The sequence below is a fragment of the Carassius auratus genome, linkage group LG28B (genome assembly GCF_003368295.1).
Source record: "Carassius auratus strain Wakin linkage group LG28B, ASM336829v1, whole genome shotgun sequence".
In the NCBI taxonomy this organism is placed as follows: Eukaryota; Metazoa; Chordata; class Actinopteri; order Cypriniformes; family Cyprinidae; genus Carassius; species Carassius auratus.
Genome location: NC_039293.1, coordinates 2,434,478 through 2,461,847, shown reverse-complemented (window position 1 = coordinate 2,461,847; position 27,370 = coordinate 2,434,478). Strand labels below are relative to the sequence as shown.

At 36.5% G+C, this 27,370-nt stretch overlaps 1 protein-coding gene across 7 annotated transcripts in view; it reads left to right on the top strand.

Moving 5' to 3' along the window:
• The window catches only part of LOC113067710 (nuclear factor 1 X-type-like), a 165,788-nt gene that overhangs the window by 46,876 nt on the left and 91,542 nt on the right, over positions 1-27,370 (top strand). For 6 of the 7 annotated variants that reach the window (XM_026240131.1, XM_026240123.1, XM_026240126.1 and 3 more), the window contains one exon: positions 866-949. In XM_026240131.1, coding sequence (XP_026095916.1) covers positions 866-949 — 84 coding nt within the window. Of the gene's footprint in view, positions 1-865; positions 950-5,469; positions 5,619-27,370 lie in introns of those variants that run through there. The other variant, XM_026240128.1, reaches the window with a different exon arrangement.

The window sequence follows — 27,370 nt, the reverse complement described above, 5'->3', positions numbered from 1 at the left end:
ATATATTTTTTAATACCAAATGTGTAACTATGTAATATAAAAAATGATGTGGAGTTATATTTTTGAAATATTTGTTTGATTATTTGAATATAACACAATTATAACACAGTACAATACATTTATTTGATTATTTTATCAATATTTTTTTTGTAATTTCATCAATAAAAATTGGTGAGGATAGTTGTATATAATAAAATAATACAATTAATCTTAAATAGTATATGTATTATTTTAAAATTACATTAAATAAATATACATTTATAATTGTATGTTTATATACTAAAATTATATTTTATAATTGTGTATTGTTTTTATATTTATTTTATTTATGACACAAATGTATAAAATATAAATAAAAAATATATAAATATCTATGCATATTTAAAATAATATTAATGTTAATTATTAATATTAATTAATAACTTTGTTGTTGTACTTTACATGTAAAAATATTATTTTTAAAATATTTACATTTCCATGTAGATTTTGTATACATTTTATTAGAACTGTATAAACATAAAAAAAGGTGAAAGATGAGTTGTATATTTGAAATATTTGTGTGTGTGTGTTTATTTATTCACGTTCTTGTTAGTGTCCAAAAATCTTTCAATTCCCCTAAAGAAGCAGAAAAAGCTTTATTTTGAAAGTTTTTAAAATCTGCACAACATATTAGGGCTTTATAATTCCTAGTTATCATAAAAATCACTGATCCTACAAGATGATGAAAAACCTACAAGATGATCACATGATTTTGAACCTCCAAACAATGAGCAACCCTGCTCAAATAGTTGTCAAGAAAGAATAGCGTCTGGTAAAGGCATTGTGATTCTAACGCTGATGACTGATGTTATTGATTATGTTTCAGGCCACCGAACCGTTTCTGGTGAATGAAGACCCGTCCAGAGGTCCTGGGATACCAGAGTGCTTCGTCGTGTCCGATTCCTACAGGGTACGTCTGATTATTACTCCATTACTGCTTCAGCATTGTTATAGACGTTACAGAGTCAAAGAATCACTGCAAAATACACTGGAACCATGATTATTATTTCCATATGCACATATGCATGGTGAAACACTGAGAAAACACTGTGCAGAAAGTGAGTCTCATAACTCCACCAGAGCCTGTTTTCTTGTGGGAAATGAAAATTATAACGTGCATACTTCTATAAAATGAGAAGTATACATGAGGGCAGGACTGCAAGGAAGGGAGGGCGAAGAAAAACCAGAAAGAAGTGCAGCTTTTAAAATTCCACCCAGCGAGCGCGCTGGATTTACAGCGATGGGAGTGAAATAAAACGGTCATAAAAACAGAAGGGTGGGACGGAGAGATGGAGAGATGGAGAGATGGGAAGGGGAGTCTGCGGATGACTGAAAATGAGACTGTTAATGAGCTGGGAGCCGCTTTTCTAGTCCTCGTTTCCAGTGGATCGCTTTTGCCAACGTTTCAGGGAGAAAAAATCTGGGTTGCTCCGGCGTCTCTGGGAAGCAGGCGGGCGCAGAAATGGAGGGAAAATGAAGAAACGCGATTGGCTGGAAGTACAGAAGGGGCTGAGGTGTAAAATATAGCCGCGTTGGATATCAGGAATGTGTCAGACGATATCATCCGTCAAGTTCATTTAGAGGAAAAGGAGGGCCTGGCTGTATTTTCTGCTGATTTTTAAAGCAGTGTGCTTTACTATTTTTAGTTTGTGGAGAAACCAGCAGCAGCTCATTAAAAGTCTTAGTAGTTAGTGAATTAGTATTTTGGTTATGAACCTCATATCGTATCAGTGGTTCTAAACCGGTGGGTTTTGACCCAAAATGTGACCGCAGAGAAAAATAAAAAACAATGGTAAATGCAAATATAATACAACTAACCACATAATCATGCATGCAGACGGCAAAGTTAGGAATGAGATAACTTTTCCTACACACTACTGGTCAAAGTTAAAAGACGTTTCTTCTGCTCGCTAAGACTGCATTTATTTGTAAAAAAAAATACAGTAAATACAGCAATATTGTGGAGTATTATTGTAATTTAAAAGAACTGTTTTGTATGTGAGTATATTTTAAAATGTAATTTATTTAAGTGATCTAAAGCTGAATTTTCAGCATCATTCTCCAAAAAAAAAGCATGCAATATATAAACTTCAAAATCTCAGAACGCATTTTCGCTGTTTTTTTTTTTTAGCTGGTAAAGCAAATAAATGTCATTGGCTGGATATGCAGGCATGCAAGTTTGCAAAGGGTAGACATTATTATGGAATTTAGTTGGAAGATTTTGGAAAGTTGCTGGAAATGTTCAAGCCCTTTGCATCGCTACATGCAAGTGATCTTAAAACCTTTGCATTTGCTAGATAAGTAAATGTGAGTGTAGATGTAATGCTCCGTCTAAAGATATCCAGCAGCTGCTGATTTACTGCCAGCGTGCGGTTCTTCTGTCATGTGTTAGTTTAGCAGTCTTGTACCCACTCAAACCACTAACTGTGGGGCACACTGAGAGGTGGTACACAAGTTATCACATGGTGCATGATGTTCCTTGGGTTTGGAGAAACCTCGTCTCCTCTCACCACTGCAGGCCTTTGAACTGGCTTTGTGGCATTTCTCACAAATCAGTTCAGGATCTCGGGTGGAAATGACGAGGAAATCCCCTTCAGTTTTAAATCCACCTGCTACCATGCACTTCAGCAGTTTACTAGCTCAAAAAGACTACCATTATTTGGTAACACAAGCTGTCTATGGGTAGCTGACATGAAATTGATCCTGTAGTGTGACATACTGTACTGCATCTTACATTGTTTTATGTATTTCATGGTATCACTGTACAATAAGGATCATTAGCATCTGTATTAGTCAAAATGACATATCAATGCAAAAAACATTCTAAAGCATTTATATTTAAAGTTAATGTTAATTTCAACATTTACTAACATTGCTAAAACAGAAAGTTGTATCTGTTAACATTATTTAATGGGTTAAAGCTTGCATGAACTAACATTAAACAGTTGTTCTAATAATGTCTATCTATTTCACACACACACACACACACACACACATATATATGTATAAGTAAAAAGGTGATTAAAAAATAACAAATACAAAAATACAACAACAAAAAGAATCACTGTAATTTTTGTTAATGCATTATTACTGCATGTTAACTAGTGGGACCTTGTTACCTATTTTTCACTATTATTTTTTTACATTTTTATTTATAAATGTTATATTAGTTGTGAATATTTTTGCTTTAAAGCATTTAGAGCATTGCATTTTTAAGACTACTGCACCATTTATGTAAACTGAAATAAATCAATCAATAAATATAAAAATTAATTAATTAATAAATATTTTGAATTACTGATAATAATAACAATAAAAGACAAAAAGTGATTTAAAAGATGGTGAAAACTAGAAGAATAAACGTTTCCCTTTTATAAATCTCTAAATATTTACCTGATTGATGTCTGATTTATAAATACTGTAAGAAATGAATTGCTCGTTGCTAGATCATTTTACGTAATGCATTAACTAATATTAACTAATGGGTAAAGTGCTATCTTTAATATCTTAGTTTTTTCTTTTGTTTCCTTTAAATATTCATATGTGACCCTGCAAGACCATTTACTGTAAGTGAACGTTTCCTTTCTATAAATCTATCAGTTTGAAGCTCAAATGTTGAGCCTATAAGTGCTTAAGGACATGTTATTTGCCAAGCACTCATGAACACATGCCAGGTCAAAGGTCACATAAGGTAACTGGTGAGAAGCGCTGATGATTCACGCAGGTATGTGTTTCCTGTGTCTCCACTCCCCCGGCTTCCTCCCATCTGCAGTCTCCAGCTCTCTGTCGCTCCCTGGATCCCTTGGCAGAGGGCTGTAATTGGCCACACAGTGCCGGCTCTCTCTTTGTTTCTCCTGCAGTGGCTTGCGGTGGAACTGCACAGGCCTCATAAATCTCCAGGCCTCCGGTGGCACATCCAGCCTTCAGCTCCGGTTCTGCTCAATGACTTCACCCCCACCAAAAAAAAAAAAAAAAAAAATCCCCACCCAGGGACGTGCTCCAGAACTCTGCACCTCCACTCGCCGCCTGCTCTTGCCTTAATGTTCACTGCTTTCATGTGTTTTGCAAGGAATTCATTTAGTAGTTTCTAAATGTTGTATGCGCTGTAGTCCAGGTGATAGTCTGTGTCTTTTACAGCTTTTATAACACTGAGTACAATGAATTTGACAGTCATTTACACACACAGTTACAGGCTATATATTTACTCTTTTAGAACTTCCATTAAACTGACCTTTCTAAGGCAAATCAACAAAAACAATAGCATTTTTTCACTTTTAATTTTTATTTTCTTTGCTCATTAATTCGTGCGCATAAAGTTTATGAAGTATGTCTGCATGCCATTGCAAAAACCTCTTTTTATTCATGCCTTTATTCAACATTCCTTTATCTTTGGTTCAAAACACATTCCTTTATTCATGCATGGCATGTGTGCTTATTGAATATATTCATAATCACAAGTTAATTAATATGCAGCAGTTTAGTAAACATGGATATTTGTAAAGAAAGATCAAGGAAAAAGGCTACATTTAAATTGGTGAATTTGAAAATGCTTATGTTTTTATTTCTTTGATCCTATATAAGAAAATCTGTTCAAATCTGCCATTTATTTATTTATTAGCTATCAAATCCCAAACATAGGTTTAATGTTTTCTTACTTTTTTGTTAAATAACATGTATTAATATATATATATATATAATTTTTTTTTTACATGTGTATGTCTTTAATCCTATGTAAAAAATCTGTTATTTATTTTTAAGCTTTAAATTTGTATTTTTTTTTCACTACCATATAGCTATAAATTAGGATCACTAAGGCATTTTTAAGGGACACTTCATGCTAAAATAGTTCATTTAACAATTGTACTTTTTTTTTTGTTACATTACATATACACACAGTATGTATTAAGCTTTAGATAATATTTACATTCTACATTTAATATAACATATCAGTGATTTAATTTCCACTGAAGTCGCGCTAGAAATGTCATAAACATGCTTGAGAAACTATGTCCATTCATATACTGTATGAATATCTAATATTTGAAAATATATTTAGTTTCAGGACATTATTAGCATCTAGAATCAACGAATAATCTATTAAACACTGTATATTGTAAAAAGTGGAAATGTATCATCTCTTTTTGGTGTAACTTCATGTAGTTAGGTTGATTCCCGCATATTTTTGAATAGAAGTTACCACATGAGGCACGTTTTTACTACGCTATACTGTGTAAATCTTACCATATCTAGAGTTCACGCGAGCATTTACACTCACTGAGACGCATTTCCGTCGGATTCATGAGACGCCTGTTCAGGCAGAGAGATAGAGAGAGAGAGAGAGAGAGAGAGAGAGAGAGAGAGAGAGAGAGAGAGAGAGAGAGAGAGGAGGGAGGGAGGGAGAGAGAGAGAGAGAAAGTTTTTCTCCTCGCAAAACTTTGTGCAAGCTTTCACTTTCAGCCGCTTTAGGCGGAGTTAGAGCAGCGTGCAGTGAGCGCGAGCGGGACGGCAATGCCACTTCCATCCCGCTTCAGTCACGCATCTCACATATAAGCATGTACTCTCCATACTGCCTCACACAGGTAACGCGTTCCTTATTCTTCTGCTTGATTGATTCGCGTACGCGTGTGTCAGCTGCTCCCGTCGACCGCGGGACTGGTTCTGTGGTGCGAGAGCGCGCGTTCGGTGGCACGTCTCCAGCTGACCTTCTTTACGCGCTTTCAGTGCGCATGGTTTGGGCAGAAAATGGCGCTTCGCTGGAAATCGATTTAATATAAAAGGAGCGCCGGAGAGGAGGAGTGAATATGCATTGATAGACCTCGAACTGCGAGTTTAGCGCTTCTTGTCGTTTTTTCTTCCCCCTCTTCGTCCCACCCTGAATAGCTTCACTTGGAGAGACTGTAAGACGCGCGCGGGCTTTGGAAAGTCCACTTTTTAACGTTGTTGCTGTAAGAGTTTTGAACATTTTGGGGGGAAATGTCAAAAGTCGCCATGCATCGCCCCAAAATGCCAGTTTTCCAGATTTTCTGATCTGAACTCACGAATGCTTGTGCATATCCTGCATTTTTTTTTAAGTGCAACTTAAAAAAAAAGAGAAGCCTTTTTAATGCATCAAATGGGATCGAGAAATTAGTGTAATACAGTTGGAGACCTTTTGGGGATTGTAACTTGGTTTAAATGCATCTGGTGTAAAATATGTATTTCTAATGTAAACCTGAAAGCTTCTGTGTACACATACGTTATAGTTTCTTGAAGTGTTTACAAACGTATAAGAGCTGCATATGTATGCCTAAGGTTGTTCATTTTCATAGGAACTTATTTTCAGTAATAAAATGCAAATTAGTTTATTAGTTGTTTTACAACTGAATACTGTTCAGAGTGCAGCACTGCAATGTTTTTGTGCATTTTGTACTATTATTATTTTAAAATCAGCATTTTATAGAGTACATTATTTATGCATAGATGCATGTTCATACTATAGGTATATTTGATGTATTTTACTTCTTTTGCCACATCATGTGGGGCAGTCAACTGTTTCAGGGTCACTTTTTTTTCTCTAGCATGAAAATGTTTGCCATAAATCATTTTAAGATATCAAACTTTTACTAAAAATATGACATTTGATTATTTCATACTTTTATGTTTCAAAATTTTTCTCATTTTTTAAAATCTGTCCAGTTTTTGTGCATGCTCTTATATAAAATATACACATAGACACAAACACACGCATACGGCTAACATGCTTTTTAAAGACTTGCAAGCAGAATTTCTTTTTTTAATTTTTTTTACTGAGAATCACAGCTTTCAAAACTGGTGTTTCAGATTTGCCGTTTCAGTCATGTTTAGAAACCAAGAGAAATTCTCATTCATTACGTGTGTTTCTAAACTCACAATCATTAGCGCAGGGCTGACAGCTATTTTCTCTGGTTTGTAGAGATTCTTTGTCTTCAGCAATATTCCCGATTGTTCCTGGGGTTGTCCTGCAGGAGTTAGTGCAGTCTCTCTATCATATGCTGCAGTTGTTTATATGTCTGTGTCATGTGTAATTCATTCCTGAGTTTTACAGTGGTTCTATTAAAACAATTTTACTTCCTTGCCCCTACCGCACGCTTGCAGAACCAGGGAGCGTGTGTTTTTCTTTGGGCATGCAAGCGCCGGCCTGTTTCCCATTTAATATACAACATTTACTGTGCACAGCCGTGCTCCTTAACTGATTGAAGCGGTGCAATCTGAACAAGGAATTAATCTGTGATTTAATGGAAATATTGAGTCTGAAAAAGACGTCAAAAAATGTATGGCCTTATCTCAGCATTCTTTTGAGTGTAAATGTATGATTATGTACAGGCACTGTATGTCTGATATGATATGTGCACATTACTGTAGTGTAGGTGGCTTCTTAGTAAGCGGACGGAAACAGATTTATCTCTTGGGTCTGAAATGGACATATTTTCATGTTTATATCGCACTGAATCATACCTGTGTCTGCTCCAGAGAAAACAACGGCACTGGGTCAGACGCAACTGGAAAAGCAAATATGCAATATTATGATTATATTACGGATGACTTCAAGCTTTTATTGGCTCAATTATAGGCTTTAGAACAGAGAAAGTGACATTTTGTCATTTATTTACTATTTTATCTGTTTAAAGTTATTCTTTTATTAATTATTATTTTAGCAATTGTTAATTTATTTTAAAGTAAATGGGTTTATGTTAATCTGTCTATCTATCTATCTATCTATCTATCTATCTATCTATCTATCTATCTATCTATCTATCTATCTATCTATCTATCTATCTATCTATCTATCTATCTATCTATCGATCTGATGCATTGGTCTTTGTTTCTTGCATTAATTAAAAACAGCAGAGTTTGAAGCAGTTTTAATGCAGTTATTTCAGTATTTTAATAGATGTAAAAGGTGTTTTGGAGAGTGTTTGCGTGGCGAGAGGAGAGAGAACGGGTCTGTGTGTCTCCGCGTTTGCACTTGAATTTCGTAGCTACACGTCTGACAAACAGATTTACATTTTTGGCTTGTTTAGTGGCTTGAATAAGAAAAGCAGGCCTGGAAGGTCATCAATGATATTCAATGTAAATAAAAAGGAGAAATTAGTCACTGAACGAAGCTTTTTCTGAGTAGACAAGTGGCGCGAGGAGGTTTGGGACTGGTGTGTAATGCGGCGTATAGAAATGCACTGGTTATAGATCAGGTGGATCAGATGCTGGTCAAGATCTGAATATACTTTCATTGATGGAAACAAATGGCAATCATGATTATGACTTTGTTTTAAATGCAAGAAAGTAACATTTATGTTAAAATGCTATCCATGTAAATGCCTATTTATTTACATTTTACTGCCTTAAAGTTTAAATTGCTATTTACTAAAGTCAATATAAAGAAAATACTTTTTTATTTAAATGGCCTTAATACTGCCGAATGAGTTTCCTATTATTTAGTAAAGAAATGCTACTGGCCACTGAAGGTCCTTTTGAATTCAGTTCATTTGCTTCGTGCCGGAAATGAGGGTCGACATAAAAAATTATATCTAATTATGTACTTGTGTTTTGTATAATTAAGGAGTGTGTGTGTGTGTGTGTGTGTTAGAGAGAGATACAGCTGCAGGGTCACACACCCAGTCTTTAACACTCCTGGATATTCAGAAACAGTAAACCCCAGTCAAGAGTACGCTGCACATCAGATATAAGGGTTTGCGTACAGTTTTACACACTTACATAAAGAAATATATATATACTGGTGGTCACAAGTTTGGAATAATTAATAATTGGAAAATGCTGCTGCAGAAAATTCCGCTTTGCGTAACTGAAATAAATTACATTTGAAAATATATTTAAGTAGAATTTTGTTATTTATGTTATAATAATATTTTACAAATTTAACGTTATTGAAATAGTTTTTTTTTTTAATGAGATATTTATTTGATGTATTTGTTTGTTAGTTTTTGCTGAATTAAAAAAAAAAATCTTGTTTTTGGAACTTTAAATTGGCCAGTCAATAATCAAAAGTTTTCAACCAATGCAAAAAAACTAATAATAATAATAATAATAATAATAATAATAATCACAAAATGGCTAAATCTAGTGAATTTCTAATTTGGACACTTTAAAATAATTTTACAATTTAAAATAATTAAATGATATTATTTTTTAAACCAGTTATTGCATTATTGTAAAATCAGTCAACTTTTAATTAAGCAGTCACTAAGACTATCAGATGTGACTTTTATGAATCCTAAAGATTTGATTCACAGCCAGTTTGATGACCGTTATGCATCTTACAAAACCCGGATCTGAAATTCACAGCGCTGAAGAGAAACCGTTTGTATCTCGCTTCAGAAAACTTTAATCAGTAGCAAAGAATGTCTGCACATATTCGGCCCAATAACAATCTGGGCTGAGATGGATGAAGCCCTTCAGCCATGACAGGCTTAACTTTCTCCCAAACCTGACTTAGTCCCTCTAGAGTCGCTCTAGGTGCTCCGGTTTAGCTCGCTCCCCGGGCCTGGAAAATGAGTTGGAACAGCTGCTCTCTGGGTTCAAATCTGACGGTTTTGAACACCTTTATCGTCTTTCTCTTTCTGATTCACTCACATGGAACTGTGTCTTTAAGCTTGAATTCTTTCTTGTTCGTTTGCTCACTTGTCCTTGTTTTTCTAATTCTAAAGCTCAAGTGGTTTTATCACAGGATTAGGGAGCGTTTCAGGACCACCGTTAGGGGCCAGTTGTCCATTACGTCCTTAGTTATTTTAAGACACCAGTGTCTGTATAAAAACACAATCACATTTGGAACAAAATAAGTATTGACATGCTTTTTTTGTGGACTTTTTACCCTTCTTTAAGGCAAAAATCTGCATAACCATCCTAATTGCAGGACCACACAATTGCTCTTTAAAAGGATCTATGCAAATACCAAATGAACGTGATAATCATTAAATATATATGATATTACCATCTGAACACTATAGTCACTGTTTCTCATATATATATATATATATATATATATATATATATATATATATATATATATATATATATATATATATATATATATAAATATATGTATATATATATATAAATATATGTATATATATATATATATATACAACTAATATTGTTTTTATTTTAAAAGCTAATATTTTTTATGAAACTGCACGTAATATAAATATGCAGTCATTTATATGTATCTTTTAGGAGTTTTTGAGAAATTAGATCATTTTGCTGTGCTGGACCCTTGATTACATTGTAAAAAAAAAAATACGAAAAAGACTATTGGAGTACAAGAAAATACTATTGTTTTTTACTTACGGATAATGCTAAATTAATAAATTGCGGTTCGATGATCAAAGATTTTGTTGCACATTGAAATTCTCAGGCAGTTTACGGGAGTGACATTTGAAGAGGACAACTAGTTGCTCTTGCGTTTCACTTCAGAGGGCCGTGGCGGTATTGTGCGCTCATGTGATGAAACCAGAGGCTCCCGTTTGACCAAATGGTGTCCAGTGGCACTAAGTCGAGCTGGTTTCATGGCACAGAGACGGGACGGTTACAATGCCAGACGGGCACAGGGACGCTCTGTTCCTTTTACTTATTCATTCTCACGGAGCGTCAGCCGTGTCCGCCAGTCGACTGTCAAAGCTCCCGTTCACTTGCCGTACGATCAACAATAACAAAATACCACTAACAAAGACATTCCACAGCAGTGTTCAGAGACTGCAGGATCATATCCTGTTCATTTCCCCGAGGTGCGCTTACAATGTCTGTTAAAGTTGGATGTAGTTCGTAATTTAGTTCATCATGTCTAGTTTACATGCTCTTTTTTGGATTAATTATTTTGCTGTCTTTAAATGTAGGGAATTGAAACCAATGAATGAATTTAATTCTTTTTTTAAATAAATGGATAATTTCATCATTAACTTATTTATTTCAGACTTGAACAGCATTTCGTCTTATGTTGAACACAAAAGGAGGTTTAGCTGAAAATTTTAGCTGCTCTTTTTAACAAAAAGAGAGAGAGAGAGAGAGAGAGAACACAAATAAAAATAAAGTCTGTCAAATAAAAATGGGCAAAACAGCATTTCAAAAGTCTATGCACTGGAAAAAAATGCAATAAATGCAAGAAAAATTTTGGAAAATCTTTCAATTCAAATGAGATTTAGAGCTTTGACTGATAACATTTTAAGCAAATAAATCAATCATATGACTTCAGAAGACTTCAAATTTAGGACACAAGTCATATAAGGACTCTTTAGGTGCTTTGTTTGAATTCACTTTTACGCCATACTTCAGCACAAGTGCGGTGAGAAATGTTCATCCCATTTTTAATATTTCTTTTTTTTAATGATCGATTCATAAACTTTAAAATTTAAAATTTAATTTAATAAAATTTACTCCCCTAAATATATTGCCACATTTTGAGCATTTTCGCTATGAAATGTTGATGGTCATTCATTTTGATGATCAGAAATCCAATAAAATGTGATGTTTTTGCAGTTTAGTTCCAATAAAAAAGAAGCCCGAAAAGTGTACTTACATGATAAGTCATAGTATTTTACACCCCCCCCCCCACACACAAAACAAAAACCCGCAAAAAATTCGATTTTTCATTTTATAACCCCCTTTTAAGTTATTGCCACTTTTCACATACCCTCTCAGGTGTTTTCAGAAGTAATTTCCTTGCAATTTTTTTTATTACACAAATGAGCCTTTAAATGAGTACGTCTAGGTTTATAGAGAGACAAACACCGGAGGAAATTTTCAGTCCATAATGGACGTAATAAATGTGTCAAAGAGCTGCTTTATTCTGCCGTTCAGTGTATGAGGTGGTGGGAAACACAAAGCCGGCCTGATGATCAAATGCGTTCTGGCATGGAAGAGGACGGCCTAGAATAAAGTACCTAGTTTTTATCTTAAGCTTTAATGCAGAAAGGCCCAAACCAATCGGCTCTCATCTGCTATCTGCACAGCTGTCCCAGTATCCGTGGAGAATGGATTCCTACTGCCATTGCCATGGGAGTCTCCAGCCAAAAGAATAGGAGGATATCCAGTGTGTATGTGTGTGTGCGTCCTCCCTTTCCCTTCGCTCATGTCACTCCTGGCATGGATTAGGCCTTGGCAGAGGCCTGGCAGTGCCCGTAGCTCCACTGTGGCTCTGTGCTTGCTGATATGTTGTGCAGTTGCAATGGCAACGGGACACACACTCGAACGCAAATTACATAATTTAGCTCGCATATGCATAAGCCGTGAAACGTAGGTTTTGTGCGGTCGCCTAACGTACGGTCGGAGCTGATCAAAACCATCTTCGTGAAAATAGAGAAGGCCTCACTCCATGAAACAGGACGAAAGGTTTCCCATAGCAGCTGTTTGAGGACTTGGCATAAAGATGAAGCGATCGCCATCTTGCATTGTGCATTGCGTACGTGTGCGAGATCCATTTGCAATGGAAACCGTCTACATTTTTTTAAGCATTCATAAAACCTTTAGGTAAAGGCTCTTTAGAATGTTCAAATGTTCCAAGGAAAAATGTTTCTTCTATGGCATCATTGTGAAATCTAGATTTATATTTCTATGAGGGTAGGATGGTGTGCGTTTCGGACTCCCCTGCGAGGGGTTCGCTGGATTTATGGGTTGCGTCGGATGGCTATGCCAGCGTTGGCATGGGTTGGGTTCGCAGTGTTGCTAGGCAAAATTTGCCGCTCTGGCTTTGCGCTCCATTGGTTCCATCTCTGTCTGAGAAGATCAGTTTCTCTTTGTTTTACTTTGTTTTTGTTAAAGTGCCACTCCATGACGGACCACAGCGGGACTGTTCAAGCGCCTTAGACATTTAAGACCAACATGCTTGTTATGAGACGCTGCCGGAGGTCAAGGGTGACGCAGTTCTGAAATGCACTGATACTAATAGAGTCCGTACTCACCCGTCAAAAAGAGTGGGTGATATGACCAGAATCTATTACAATAATGGTAATAACTAATTATTACTAATTTGACCATTAAGATTTGTTTTTATTGTATTAATTATTAATTTTATATAATAATTTATAATTAATTAATTTATATTATTATGGTTTATATTAAATCATTATTGATTTTTAAATAATGATTAATTATTATTTTATTTATTTCATATTGGGCTAATATAAAATAGGTTTTATATTAAACAACCCATTTTTAGAGAATCCATTTAATTATTTTCCAAAATAAAAAATACTTCATCTTCTTTGTCTGTCTGTCTGTCTGTCTGTCTGTCTGTCTGTCTGTCTATCTATCTATCTATCTATCTATCTATCTATCTATCTATCTATCTATCTATCTATCTATCTATCTATCTATCTATCTATCTATCTATCTAACTTTTTGTCTGTCCATTATCCATCCATCCATCCATACTTAAAGTAGTTTTGCTGTTCTAGTTAGTTATATGAGTTAGTTATATGATATTTAATAATCTACCTTAAAATGGTTTTGAATAGCAATTCTGCATCCTGTTTGCTATCTCAATTGAAATTCAGATAATTGCTAAAATCAAATGCAGCTGAAATTGAAATTTGAATTTAAAATGTATATAACTCTACTTCCATTGTTTCTCTTCGTTTCCTTCCTCTATTTTGCGTCTTTTTGTCAATGAACACCATAAATATAAAACACTTTACCCTCATGCATAATGCATTTGGACACACACTCACACCTGCACACACTTAAGCGCCTGAGACGCAGGTGTGCATTCTTTGCTCATCCGTGTCAATCTGGAGGCGACTGCACATATCATGGCCGGCACCGACAGAGCGCATGCGAGAAAATGCTGCCACGTGTGCCAGATCCTCACCTGACTCTTAACCCATATGGGCTACACAAGCTCTGACAGTTAACCTGCATTTCCTCTCAACCTGGCCATGCCCACCGCCACACATGTGCGTCACACCTTCCCAGCAGCGACAGCTGTGATCGGCTGTTTATTCTTTAGGTTGTCAATATGATTAACTGGAGAGTTTCTTTTTGTGTGTGTGTGTGTGTGTGTGCTGCAAATATTTTTTGTGTGCTGGAAATAAGAAGAAAATATGAATATGAGATGGGAAGTCACAGTAAGTTACAATTTTAAGAAATAATCACTTTTCTAAAACAATTAAGTCTCATATCAAGTATCAATATCAAAAATAGCACACGTGAGAAATGAAGTTGCAGCTGAAAAAAAATAAAGCCTAATAGTGAAAAACTGCAATTATGAGATGAAACATCAAAATTACAAGAAATAAGGTTGCAATTGTCAAAAAAAAAAAAAAAAAATAGTCAATTGTGAGAATATAGTCACAATTTTTTTTGTCAGATGTAACAAACAAGCTTTCATGTAAATTTGTTTAAATGTGGTAAAAAAAAGCAGTAAAACCTTCAGTGAAAAGAGTTTCAGAAAGTAAGTCTGTGACCTCTGACGAGCTACAGTCATAAACTCTCATCTCAGATAAGATTATTGAGCCCAAAAAATCATTAACTAAAACATAAACGGGTTCACATTGGAATGCTGTGCACATTTTACCCTGAGGTATTTCTCCAGTGTGTGAAAGTGACTGAGAGTGAGCGTCTTATGAGTTAACTGTGCAGCCAGAGACACTTTTCCTGTCTTGGGGGTTGGGGGGGTGTGGATGTGCGTCTCTCTCTTTTTTGTTCTTTTCCAGAGTCTGTCAAAAGTCACAGCGTGGCAACCCGAAAGATCTGCGTGCGAATGTTTCAGAACTGCGTGAAAACAGTAAGCAGCAACGACGGTAGATGGTAAACAATCGTGTGTGGAGTGTTACTCGCGGCCGCATGGCATGACCTGCCGTGCTGTTTAGCCAATCAGTCCTGCAAGGAATCGCTGCCTGTTGCTGGTGGGAACAAAGCGCGGCAGCTCTCGTCGCCTGTCTCTGAGTGAGCAGGAAGTTGGCCAACCTCCAGCGGTGGAAAATCTATACACGGTTGCATAATATAGCATATCTTTACCTCGGATGAACCCTGAGGAGGCCCGGCAGCTGTGAGCAAACAGAGCTAGCGAGGGAGGGTGTGTGTGTGTGTGTTTGCGTGGACAGGATTCCTGTGAGCGTCTGCTGGCAGTGGTAGCAGGCCACAGGCTGCAGGGCTTTTTCTGACAGGCCCTATGTAGGGTAGAATAAATGCAAGGAAAGTTGTAGCCCTGCACCACTGTGACATTGTGTGGCTCTACCAAACGGTTAATCATCAAGTTTTGCAGAAGCATCTTTTCTCTTTTCACACCTTCCATGCAAGTTCAGCTGAAATTTTTGGACAGTAGTCTCAAGTCCTCTTAAAAATGACCAGTATTAGATGAGCTGAAATGGCTGGGTTCATTAAATTAAGCCCCCTCCATTAAAAACACATGCTGCACAACAGTGACTGTATAAATTGAACTGGCCACATCTCACAGGGTGCTGACTTTGTCATTTGAATGAGAATGACCAGAAAATTAATCTACTGAATTGAAATGTAAAGAAATTCAACACAGGTGATTCGTTATGGGAAATAAAGTGTTCTTCCAGACTGGTACACCAAAGGTTTTTTTAATTTTATTTAATGAAAGGGGTCATGCAATCCCATTTCAAGTTTTCCTTTGTCTTTGGAGTGTGTACTGTAATAGCTGTTTGTTCATATACAAGATCCGTAAAGTTGCAAAGACTTAAGTCTCAAAATATATTCTTTATAAAAGTTAAGACTGGTCCATGCCCTCCTAAAACACCTCATTTAAACACGCCCCCACATGTCACTGTTTGGGAAGATTTCATAATCTGCCCCAATTTTCACGCAAAGAAAGAAGGCGTAACTTTTACTCTTGCTTTTGTATTGTCGCTGCTGCCACCATGTTGTGGAGACGCTGTGTTTCCAAATATGGAAAGGGGCGTAACATTTCCATCACACGCTTGAGATATTTGGCCAATCACTATGCTGGCCAATCAGAGCACACCTCACTTTTCAGAACGATGAGCTTTGTAAAAATCAGCACGTCTCAGAAAGGCGGGGCATAGAGGAGAAACAATAATGTACAGTATGTGGAAAATAATGTGTTTTTTGAACTGTAAACCATGTAAAAAAAACATTGTATTACACCAAATACACAAAATAATTTTCATATAACCCCTTTAACAATGATTTAATGTATTTATATTATTTTATTTGACTAATAAAATTTTATTTGACTAATTCTATTTCTTTACATTTGTACATTAGAATTGAAATTCTGCATCAAGTTTGCTTCTGCAAGTTCATCAGTTGAGCTGAGAATCCAGCAGTTAGTGTTCGTGCATTTAAGATATCAAAATCGCATGAAATTGAGCTTGCATAGCTAGTAGCATTTGCATTTGTGTACATAGTGTTATATGTAATACACCCAAATGAACAAACAGACTTTATAGTTTGGTGCACATTCGTGAATGAGCTGCTCTGGGACAGATTCATTTAACGTACCTCCACATATCATCTGGAATAGGATATGGACTGAGCTCAAGTTAGCTCATGATTTCGCATTTGTGGCTCCCTGTCGACGATTGAGTGTGTGTTAGACTAATCACGGCTCCACACTTCAAACAGCTCAGGTAAAAATGCTCTGTTCCCCATCCGACCGTTTCCCTCAAAGATAACCAGATGTCCAGCTGTTTTTATCCCTGTTTTGGTTCATCTCTTTAAGAACAATGTCTTTCTCATATGACCGTACTTTGTGGCATTTTCCCTGTTTTGTCTTAAAATTTTAATGGGTAGAGGTTCCTGGGAACCAGCAGAAACCTCACCTCGGCTCACCCGTCGTCCCGGCAGGCTTTGGGCGGTTTCAAGAAAAATACAAACGAAATACAAATCGTGCGGCAGCATAATGCAGAATGACATTTACCATGTGCCGTAACTTACACAAACAAAGAGAAGACGGGCCATCCAAGAAAAGTTCCATATCTCCTTCCTTACATTCGCTTGTGTTTGCTTACATATGTCATCTTTTTATTTCCAAACTAAAGTTAGAACGCCATTGGCCGGAGCTCCGCCAGCCTCGCAGTAGCCAGGAAGTAATTTGGACCCTTTCACTCGAGTCCCATGGCCAAGTGTGCGGTTGAATTAACCCCAAGACGACATATAAAATGATCCAAGAACTGCAAACAACAGACATTTAAGGATCTCTAAGGTTATCATATCCTTGTTTGACCTGAACTCAGAGATTATGTTATTCCAAACGGGACGCTTTTCTTTACACGTGTAGCTGAATTTAAACAAACCTCTGAGTGAGTGTGTGTGTGTGTGTGTGTATGTAACTCGTCCTGCACCGTTTGCTCTCCAGACATGACTGATTGTGTGTTTTGTTCAAGAGCGGTGTGCTGTTACTTTTCTATACATTCAAATGTTCGACTTTCACCTGGTCAGTGATCAAAATTAAATAAATAAAATAAAACAAAAAATATCATATGAACAACTGAGCCATATCTGTAGACTTTTGGGTTTGTTTGACTTTCGTTGGTAAACATACTAGCATCTACCTTAGTAACCACCTAAAACACTTAAACAACCAGCTAGCACTGCCTTACCAACCATTTAGAGCACTTTTGCAATTATCTAGCGACACCACATTAAACACCCTTAAGAACCATCACCCTAAACCCTAGCAATCATTTAGAACATTTTTCAACCACCTAGAACATTCTAGTAACTACTAGCAATGGCATAGTAACCACCAAGAACACTTTAGCATTCACCTAACAACCACCAAAAACATTCTAGCAACACCATAGTAACCAATCAGAACAACCAACACCCTAACAACCATTTAGAACATTAAACAGCCACATAGAACATTCTAGCAACTACATAACTATGCCATGGTAATCACCCAGAAAACTATAATTCCCTACTTTTTACCTAACTTTTGCACCCGCGTCTCTCACTATTCTTCAGGAAATGTACAGATCTAGTTTATGTGTGTTGCTGTGGTGCTGTAGTATGTTTGGGCGGTGCTCTCCACCCAGCTGCTCTGAAAAATACAAGTGGAATAGGAGCCATATGTGAAAGTAGAGGAACGAATGCACATGGCTCAGAAAACAGGCCTTTTCCATAGAAACCACAAGCAGAGATCAAGTGCAGCTACGAGCTCGCATGAAAATCCAACCAAAGGTCCTGTGTGAGGAATCTCCATCATCATTTGAAGTGAGCAACAGCAACACTGAAGGAAACCTGATCAGGTCAAACATCTCTACAGATCAGTCGTAGAGTGCCGGCTTTCCGCTAATGAGACGCAGCCTGCTAGCGTCGGCTAAAGCACTGCATGTTCGGTTGGGTCATAAGACGAGACGCTTATGCGCAGCATTGTTAGTTGATAGTATAAAATTTGGCTTTGATCTGGAAACTATACAAAGGCATCATAAGCGTAATACATCAGGGGCCCTTTACAATGTTTGTAGTCCAACATCTTCCTTCTGAAAGATCTTAGTGAAGTAAGAGGCACATGAGCAGTTACGGCCAAACAAACGAGATGCCTTCGGCCTTCAGATACGTTTGTTATGAGAATGGCATGTCGCTGGTACAATCCATCCACTGTAAAAACAATGGTGCGGTTGTGCTCCGTAACCCAATTACGCCCCTCTACAGAGCAAGAGAGAGAGACTCTGTTACCAAGTCTTGATCCGTGGCTTTATTCATTTCACTCTGTCGGTCTTTCCCGCCAAACTTGAGGTTATTCGACTGATTTTTTTCTTTTACAGCAATACCGCTAACTTTTCTAGTAACTATTGTTTCTTAAATATGGTGGTGTAATGGCATTATACTATTCTTCACCTAATTGTTTAATCGATAGATCTAATTTGAACGAATTTATATATGGATAAAATAAATAAGTATGAATATAAGTATTTATTAGTTAAACTGATTTGAATCTTTTGAGATTGTTTAATATTGTTGCTTCAATTGTAAATTGGGCCCCAAAACCTCAGAATAAAAATGATTTTATTTAATCCAGGTCACAACCTTTGAAATGTGGTCAGACTGAATGCGTCTGTGCTTATTTTGTTTCCTCCGACCTTCCAGCGATCTCTTGACTTCATGCATGAGATTAGCACTGTGAGTTCTCACGTTTGCCCGTTCCTTTGTTTTGTTTGCCTCCCACCGCTGTCTGTCGTCAGCCTGCTGCTTTCCTGGAGAGCCGAAGTTGCTGTATCTTTATTAATTCAACAGGAGGAAGTTTCGGCAGGAAACGGGGAAAGGGATGTGGGCAGTCATATTTACCGATAGGAAGAGAGTGTTTAAGTTGAACCGCTCTACTGAAATCTCTCACTCAAGCCTGACCTCAGCATTTACACTTTCTCTTTTGGTGTCAGACGGTTATAAAGAAACTATTCTTAATGCGTTTGTATTCCTTTTAGAAAGTACAACTACACTACTACTACACTTAAAATATAAATAAAAAAATAGATGATAGATAGATGAAGATGATAGGTATATGAATTCATGTTTAATAGCTCAGGTGTGTATTTGGTTTCCTGTTTGTGTGTGTGTTGGCACAGGCCTCTTTTGCTTGTGTAAGGATGAATGCAGAGGAAGTGTCTATTGGTCTTTATTTAGGACTTTCTCCTTTCGTCTGTCCCTCTTTTGCTTCTCATACATATCAATAGCCTATTTTTCCCCATGAATTCCAATTCTAATCAAGGTTTGCTGCTCTAAAACAATCATAATTTAGTTTTTCATACTCATTTTACCACGTTTACCTAACATTAGAGCTTGTCTACGTAGTAGAGCGAAGTCTTTTGTTTAAAAAAAGCAAGGAAAATGTTTTCCATGACATGATCACACTAATTTACTCACTTTTATCTCCACCCAATCAATCCTGATGGACAACATCAAATTCTTTCCTACAGTTGTTTCTTATTAAATATCTTATTTCACTTATAAATACATCATATTATGGAGGTCCAAAAAGTTGTTTTCAATATTAAAATATTTGTTTCCTGTATCCCACGATGTGCCAAGGCAGTTGTAAGTAATTTTTGTGTTGTTAATATTAACTGAAACCAAAACTTAAAAATATATTTTTTTTTTACTTGAATAAAGCTGAAATAAAATAAAATATAAATATTAGATGGAAAACCTTCAACTTAAAAAATTATATATAAATGCTGCCTTGTCAAGTACCTAAAATAAAGTAAACTGACGCTGGAGTACTGAAGTTACCAAAACTAAAATAGATATAAATTAAAGCTAAATCGAAATATTAAAAATAGCAGTAACACTTTACAATTAGGCTAACATTGGTTAACATGAATTAAGAAGGAAAAATAGCATGTACTCATCTTAGTTTTTTGCTAATACACTGTTAAAATCTGTTAATATTATCAAATTGACCTAAGCAAACGTCGCCTAACAATGAAAAAAGTTGTATTTTAATTAATAAGTTTATCAAAGATTATAAATACTGTAAACAACATAGTTGCTCATTGTTCATTAACTAATGTTGAGTAATGAGACTTTATCATTAAGTGTTACCAAAATGACAAAAGAACATAACTTGGACTGAATATGCAAATAAAAGCTCATTTAAAAAGCAAATTATTATATTAAAATTAATAAAAACTAAACTAGTATATAAATAATGTTTAATTTGAGTCCCCAAAAACATTTTTTCAACATCTCATCAAAGCGACACTGGCTCAACCAATGGTGGAAGTTTGGGGGGCCGGTACTATCTGTCCGTCTAACCAATGGCAGACGAGGGAGTGTTTGGAAAACCTGTTTGGTATTCATTATTTTTTCCAATTTCATTCGGCAGCGCAGAAAGTTTGCTTGACTTTTAAAATACAAAAACAAGATATTCAATCCAGATTTTCTACATCTTTTGTTCAGGTTACGTATTCTTTTTTTTTTTTTTTTTTTTTTTTAAAGCGGCAGGAAGACGTGGCATCGGTACACAGATCCAGAAGGTGTTAAACAGAGACAACACAAGACTGCTTAAAATGACAGACAGAGTGGCACAGACCTAGCAGAAAGGAGACAGTAGGGGTTGTGATTTGGGGATGGCAGTAAAGCATTTGCATAAAGGGCAGGGCAAAGTGCCCGGCGGTGGAAAGCGTTGGCACCACGCCTCGCAGACTGGCAGAGGGGCGACTGAAGAGAGAAAAATAGTAGAGAGAGAGAGCGAGGAGGGGAGGAGGATTTAGTCAATAGTGCATCCCTTGTTCTGTGAGAGGAGGGCCCGGTTTGTTGGCAGTGGCGATGGGGAATCTCTTGTTTGTGTGCTAGATTGCCCCTTTATTTCTTTGATTGCGAAGCGTTCAACACTCGGCAACTGTAGTGCCTGTGTGAATTTGCGTGTGTGCATTCGCAGGGGCATCTGTTCCCGTTTCAGGGTCCCACGTCGTGCGTCTAAACTGTGTCGGGGTGTGCTTTAACTTCATTTACATTCATTTCGCTGTGCTTCCACGTCCACGGCAATCAATTTATCGACGTATTCAGTCTAATACGGGGTGCTAAAGCTATTAAAAATGGGTCTCTGGGTAATCTCCTTCATTCTGGGCTCTTCATGGGCACAGCTTTGGCACACCGACTAATCCATTTGCATGCAACTTCTCTCTGCCAACCAATCAGAGGGTTTTAATCAAGGCAGAGAGCCGTGCCTTCGGCTTGACTCGCTCACAGCCGGAACACTGCCGAGCCGGCGCAGCTGGATGATGTCATAGATCCGGCCTTCAAGGAGACAGTCGGCACTGGAAGGCTTCAGGCGTTTTGTGTTTGCTGGTCGCAAAACTGTTCATGGACTGTTGCATTGCAAATGTTTGGGGTCGGTTGGATTTTTAAAAAAAAAAAGTCTTTACTGACACTTGTGAACAATTTAATGCATCATTAGTGAATAAAAGTATACATTTTTCCCAAAACATAGCAAAAAGAACAAAAACTAACAGCCCAAACTTTTGAAAGATTGATCTCTTTGACATGTGAAAATACTTCTTCAATCACATCTCAGTCTTTTCATGTACATTCAGCATCCAATAATGCCTTTTACCAGAAAAAAAACTGTGAAGAACTAGTGTAGAAATAATTTTCACTCAGAAATTACTAGTAAATTTCACAATGCAAAGAAACAGTAAGTAACATTGTACTAAAGTAGACTGAAATCGTAAAACATAATTAAACATGTGAGAGAATTCCTTTTTTAGTGAACTGTCTCTTTAAATCCACTTCTCAGAAGGAGCCGTCTGCAGAGTCCGTCTGGGCCGTCTTATCAAAAGCAGAGATATGCAGGACTAATGATGTTTCCAAAGGTTTCCTGTGTTCTCCGTCACACTCCGTAAGCAGCGCTAAGCCTCGGTTTGATTCTCGACGCACGTGAAATCAGTGGTGCGCCGGTCGTGTGCATCGAGCCGTGCAGATAACTCTGTGGTACGACGAAATCAGACACAAGTTAAGTAGCCTCAAGATTTCTGATAATGCTACAGTAACAATGCAATCAAAAGATCTTGACCACCAGAGATTCTCTTTCTCTTAACAATGATCTTTCAACAGTAGTGGTATTTTCCCGTTAATTTTGGTTATAATTTAGCATTTTTTTGGAGTTAATGGTAATAATGCTACATTTAAATGTTTTACTTTGATGTTTCTTGTTTTTGTTGTCAGGCTTTTGTACACTTTGGTATGTTTTGCATTGGGTAAAATATTGGAGTGTTAGAAACAACCTATGAAAGCATTTCTAATAGTTGGATTAATGTTTTTAATTTAATTTAATTTTCAATATCTAAGGAATAAGAAAAAAAAATACAAAGAAGGTTTTTTTTATCTATTTATTTTAACTTTTAATATCAATAGAATAATTGCAGAGGGTGTCTGTCCAAAAGCATTTTGTCTTTATATTTCCTGCATTTGGCAGATACTTTTTCACCCAAAGCAACTTACAGTGCACTCAAGCTCTATATTTTATCAGCACCTGCATTTCCTGGGAACTGAACCCGTGACCTTGGCGTTGCTAGCGCTAGTCTCTGCCAGTAGAGCTGCAGGTACATCATTACCAGCTCAGCTGTGCAATCCTTCATCCCTTATTCCTTATAAATCTCTAGCTGCTGGCTTTTTTTGTTGCTGTTTGTTTGTTTTCTGATAGACTACATCCTCTGTGCAGCACCTACTCAAGAAATTATGCAGTAATGATTTTTATCAGTGAGCCATCATTGTTTACATTGCATTTAGTGCAATTATGTGCCAAACGGAAGAGGAAAAGTGTGGGCATGTATGACATCACAGTTTGATAACAGTCTCACCATAGTATGTTTGCAAAAACACATTTAGTCGATTTAGGATCAGATGAAGGATCATGTTACACTGAAGGCTGAAAATTCAGCTTTGATCACAGAAATAAATTACATTTTTAAATACGCCCAAATACAAAACAGTTTTTTTTTAAACTGTAATAATATATCAATTTTTTTTTCTGTATTTTTGATCAAATAAACACTGCCCTGAAGAGACTTTTTCTGCAGAAGTGTATGCAGTGGAGTGAATCTCGATGGCACTGGTGCAAATCCGCCACACCGCACAGCACACCTTAACCATTTCCTCCCATTAGTTCCAGAGAAAGTGTTGACAAATGAGCTGATGTGTTTCAGATTGATATTTCGCAGGCCTTAACCCTACAATGCGGTTCTTCCCAGAGTGCCGTGCGTTCCGTGCAGCTCTCAGGGCCCTCTGGGATACATGTGCCTTTCCTCTCTCTCTCTGCTGCCACAAATTGCTTGCAGATTTTTCACACGTAGTAATGTGCTGGTTTGTAAACTGGGGTAATTGCAAACACCACCAAACAGCTTCAGCTATCGTCATGCATCACTAGCTAGCCACGGTCTGTACGGGCCTGGGTGCGTCCTCACGCCTGACGCCGTTTAAGCTGATAAGATAGCATTTGGTAATTCAGAAATGAAATGTGCATTCATGCTACTATCAGACAGGGCAGCAAATCTAGAAAAAAAGAGTATTTTAGCTGTCTTTGCATTTTTAAGTGGATTTGTTAAAATGATGGTGCTACATAGGGCAAACTGTGGATGGTTGTCACACTTTGTTCACGTATCTTTCTCAGGGCAGAATAATTTTTAAATGCCAGTTGGTGTGTAAACTACAATTCAAACATTTTGGGGAGGTTGCCATTTTTAATGATTTTGAAAGAAGACTCTTCTTCCAACCAAAGCTGTATTTATTTAATAAAAAACACAGTAAAAATAGCAATATTGTGAACAATTATTATCATTTAAAATAACAGTTTTCTATTAAAATACAGTTCAAAATGTAATTTATTCCTGTGATGCAAAGCTGAATTTTCAGCATCTTTTCTCCAGTCTTCAGTGTCACATGATTCTTCAGAAATCATTCTAATATGATGATTTGCTGATCAAAAAACATTTATTATCAATGTTTAAAACATTGGTGCTGTTTAATAGTTTTGTGGAAACTGTGATACATGCTTTCAGGATTTGTTAAATAATAGAAAGTTCAGAAGAGCTTTTATGTGAAATAGAAATCTTTTGTAACATTATAAATAAGTAATTTTTGCCCAAATTAAAGCATCCATGCTAAATAAAAATAGTAATTTCTGACAAAAAATAAAGATATTACTCTATCAAAAAAAAAAAAAAAAAACTATAAACTATAAAACCATAAACTAAAAGAGTAAAAAAAAGATAAAATCATGTAACACACATTGTTTTTTATTTATTTATTTAGAGTACTTTGACTTTGGGGCAAGTTTTTACAATGGAAATCTGCTAATTAGCAGCTATTATAAAGTCTACATAATTTAAACAGCTGAAACTGAAGATTAAAAAAATTTCTATATAAAACAGCAAACATGAAAAATAATACTCAAAAATATAAAAGTATTATTGTGTATTGTTCTGGTGAAACTTTATATTATTTAACAAATATTAAATAAAATATATAAAATAATAAATATTAAATGCTTCAAACTGTTATTTTTATTAATTTTAATTAACTTGCATTTAAACCTGTCCCTTGCCTTACCCCATCCCACTTCTATAGCAGCAAAACTGTTTTACAATACACTATGAACACAGTAAGTAGGATACATTGTACTTAGTTTGATGTAAGTGGGCTACATAGTAGTTAAGGCCAATATAAAGTGGGATCCCAAAATATAAATATGAAGAAATAATTTAAAGGATGAAAAAAAAAAACAGTTTTGATCTAGGATGATCTACATGCACTGTGACAACTTGCCCCAGCCTCCCATATTTCACAGCCACTGCCATAAAACAGCTTGTGTGTGATTTGACACGATATAAATCTGCAGGTGTGTGTCTCTGATTGCACTGACAGCAGCTGATGTCACTCGTCGCTGCGAGAGCTGAGTTTTTACTCATCTCAGACTCTCTTTCAGAAATCCAAACAGACCTGCAGCATATCAGCAGCGGGAGGAGGGGCGGCCCTCACCTGTGCCAACACACACACACACACACACCTGCTCGAACCTCACGCTCACACACCTTCACACGCGGTCCACGTCTCTGAGGTGTGAGGTTATACACGAGTGCATGTGTGAGAGTGTGTCCAGTGTCAGACACAATAGATGGCCGTGTGTGTGTGTGTGGGTCAGATGTCTCTTTACCGCTATGGTTTTGTCCACGCTGGCATGCCGGCATGTCTGGACTGGCGTCTTCACGATAGCGTGTGTTAGCACATGATTCTCCACAGCCTCCATGCACCTCCCTCAACGTCTGTCATGTTGGTATTTATCACATTTTTACTCTGTCTCTCACTGTCTGCCTCCTTCCCCTTATGAAAAATCATTTTAACAGGCTCTTTGTCTCTTATATTCTTGTGTTGTCAGAGTGTCTTTCTCCTGTAAGAGGGCAGAATCAGCCATCACGTCTGTCTTCATTATGGTGTTTCAGGGTCACGGTGGGTCACATGCGCAGGGAGGGTCACGGGCGCACAGCGGGCGACCAAAAAAACCCCAAACCCCACATCTCTCTCATTAAACCTGCTTGCTTTTCTGCTTTCCCCAATGGTCAGCGCATTATAAAAAAAAAAAAAAAAAAAAAAAAATTTGACCTAGAAACAACATAAATTATATTAAAGAACAATAATTAATTAATCATTAATAAATTAATATTGATAGTTATTTTCAGTAATTTATAATGCTTCAAAACCTTTATTGGTTTAAAGGTAGTATAGTCATTTTATATGAATTAAATCTTGCACATATTCCACCTCCACCAAATGTTCACATTTTCATTTGATAAAAGCATTTTGATGATGTAGTCAGAAAATTCAGGTTCCAGCCCAATTTTTCCAATTAGCTCGGTATTTAATAAAAATGATAATAATAATTATTATTATATTTTTACAATAAATATGTTTAATCTAGGAGATGGCATGTTAATTTTACGGAAAGCTGAAATATAAAGACATTGATAGTTCTGATATTTTTCCAAAACTTAAGCTGATTTGTTTGTTTTTCACACTGACCGAGTTCTAAATATAGATATTTCACAATAACCTATTTGTTTTCACTAGCTGAGTTGTTTCTAAAAAATATATGTTATTTATACGATCAAATCTAATGTCTTGATAATATCAAATATTTAAAAAAGAAAAAAGAAAGAGGGGAAAAATAAGAGCCTTGTACTGGTTTGCTATAAATAACTGTGCTGCGCGAGATCAGTCTTCTGGCACTGAAAAGCGAGGGAAATGCATTTTATATTTAACCCGATGTGTTTTATTTGGTTTTCTGTTTCTGTGAATCATTCATTCCTCCGGTTTGAGTATCTCCTAAAATGATCTTATTTGCTGTGAGGGATATTGATATTGCAGGATATTATATTAGCTTACTATCTAACATTTCGTTGAAATCTGTTTCGTATGAATATAATAAACTCTTCTTTAAGCTAGACTGATCACTGCAGGGATTTTAAAGCGCTGGACTGTAATCGTATTCGTCTTTGGTGCAGCCTTTCTCCTCTTTCTTCTAAATAACCGGATAAATGCGCGTGGAATCGACATTATTATATTCAATAACCGAATTTATAATCGTTTAGAGTGTTTTAACAGAAAACACCCGAAAGGAATCATCAGGAGAAATCATCAACATTCAATAACCACGTTCAACATGCGCGCGCTCCTGTGTGACTGAATCGCAGTCGGAGATCTGAGACTCGTCTGTGGATTATTCACCCCCAGTGGGTTTGGTTTAGGCTCCTGTGTTTATGAATATTTGTGCTTTTTTTTTTTTTTTTGCTTTATTGTTGGGCCAGCTCAGTAAAACTAGGGTAATGATCGCACTTTGCTTCATAGAACTAGGCTATAGTGCAACTTTGCCAAAGTTTCC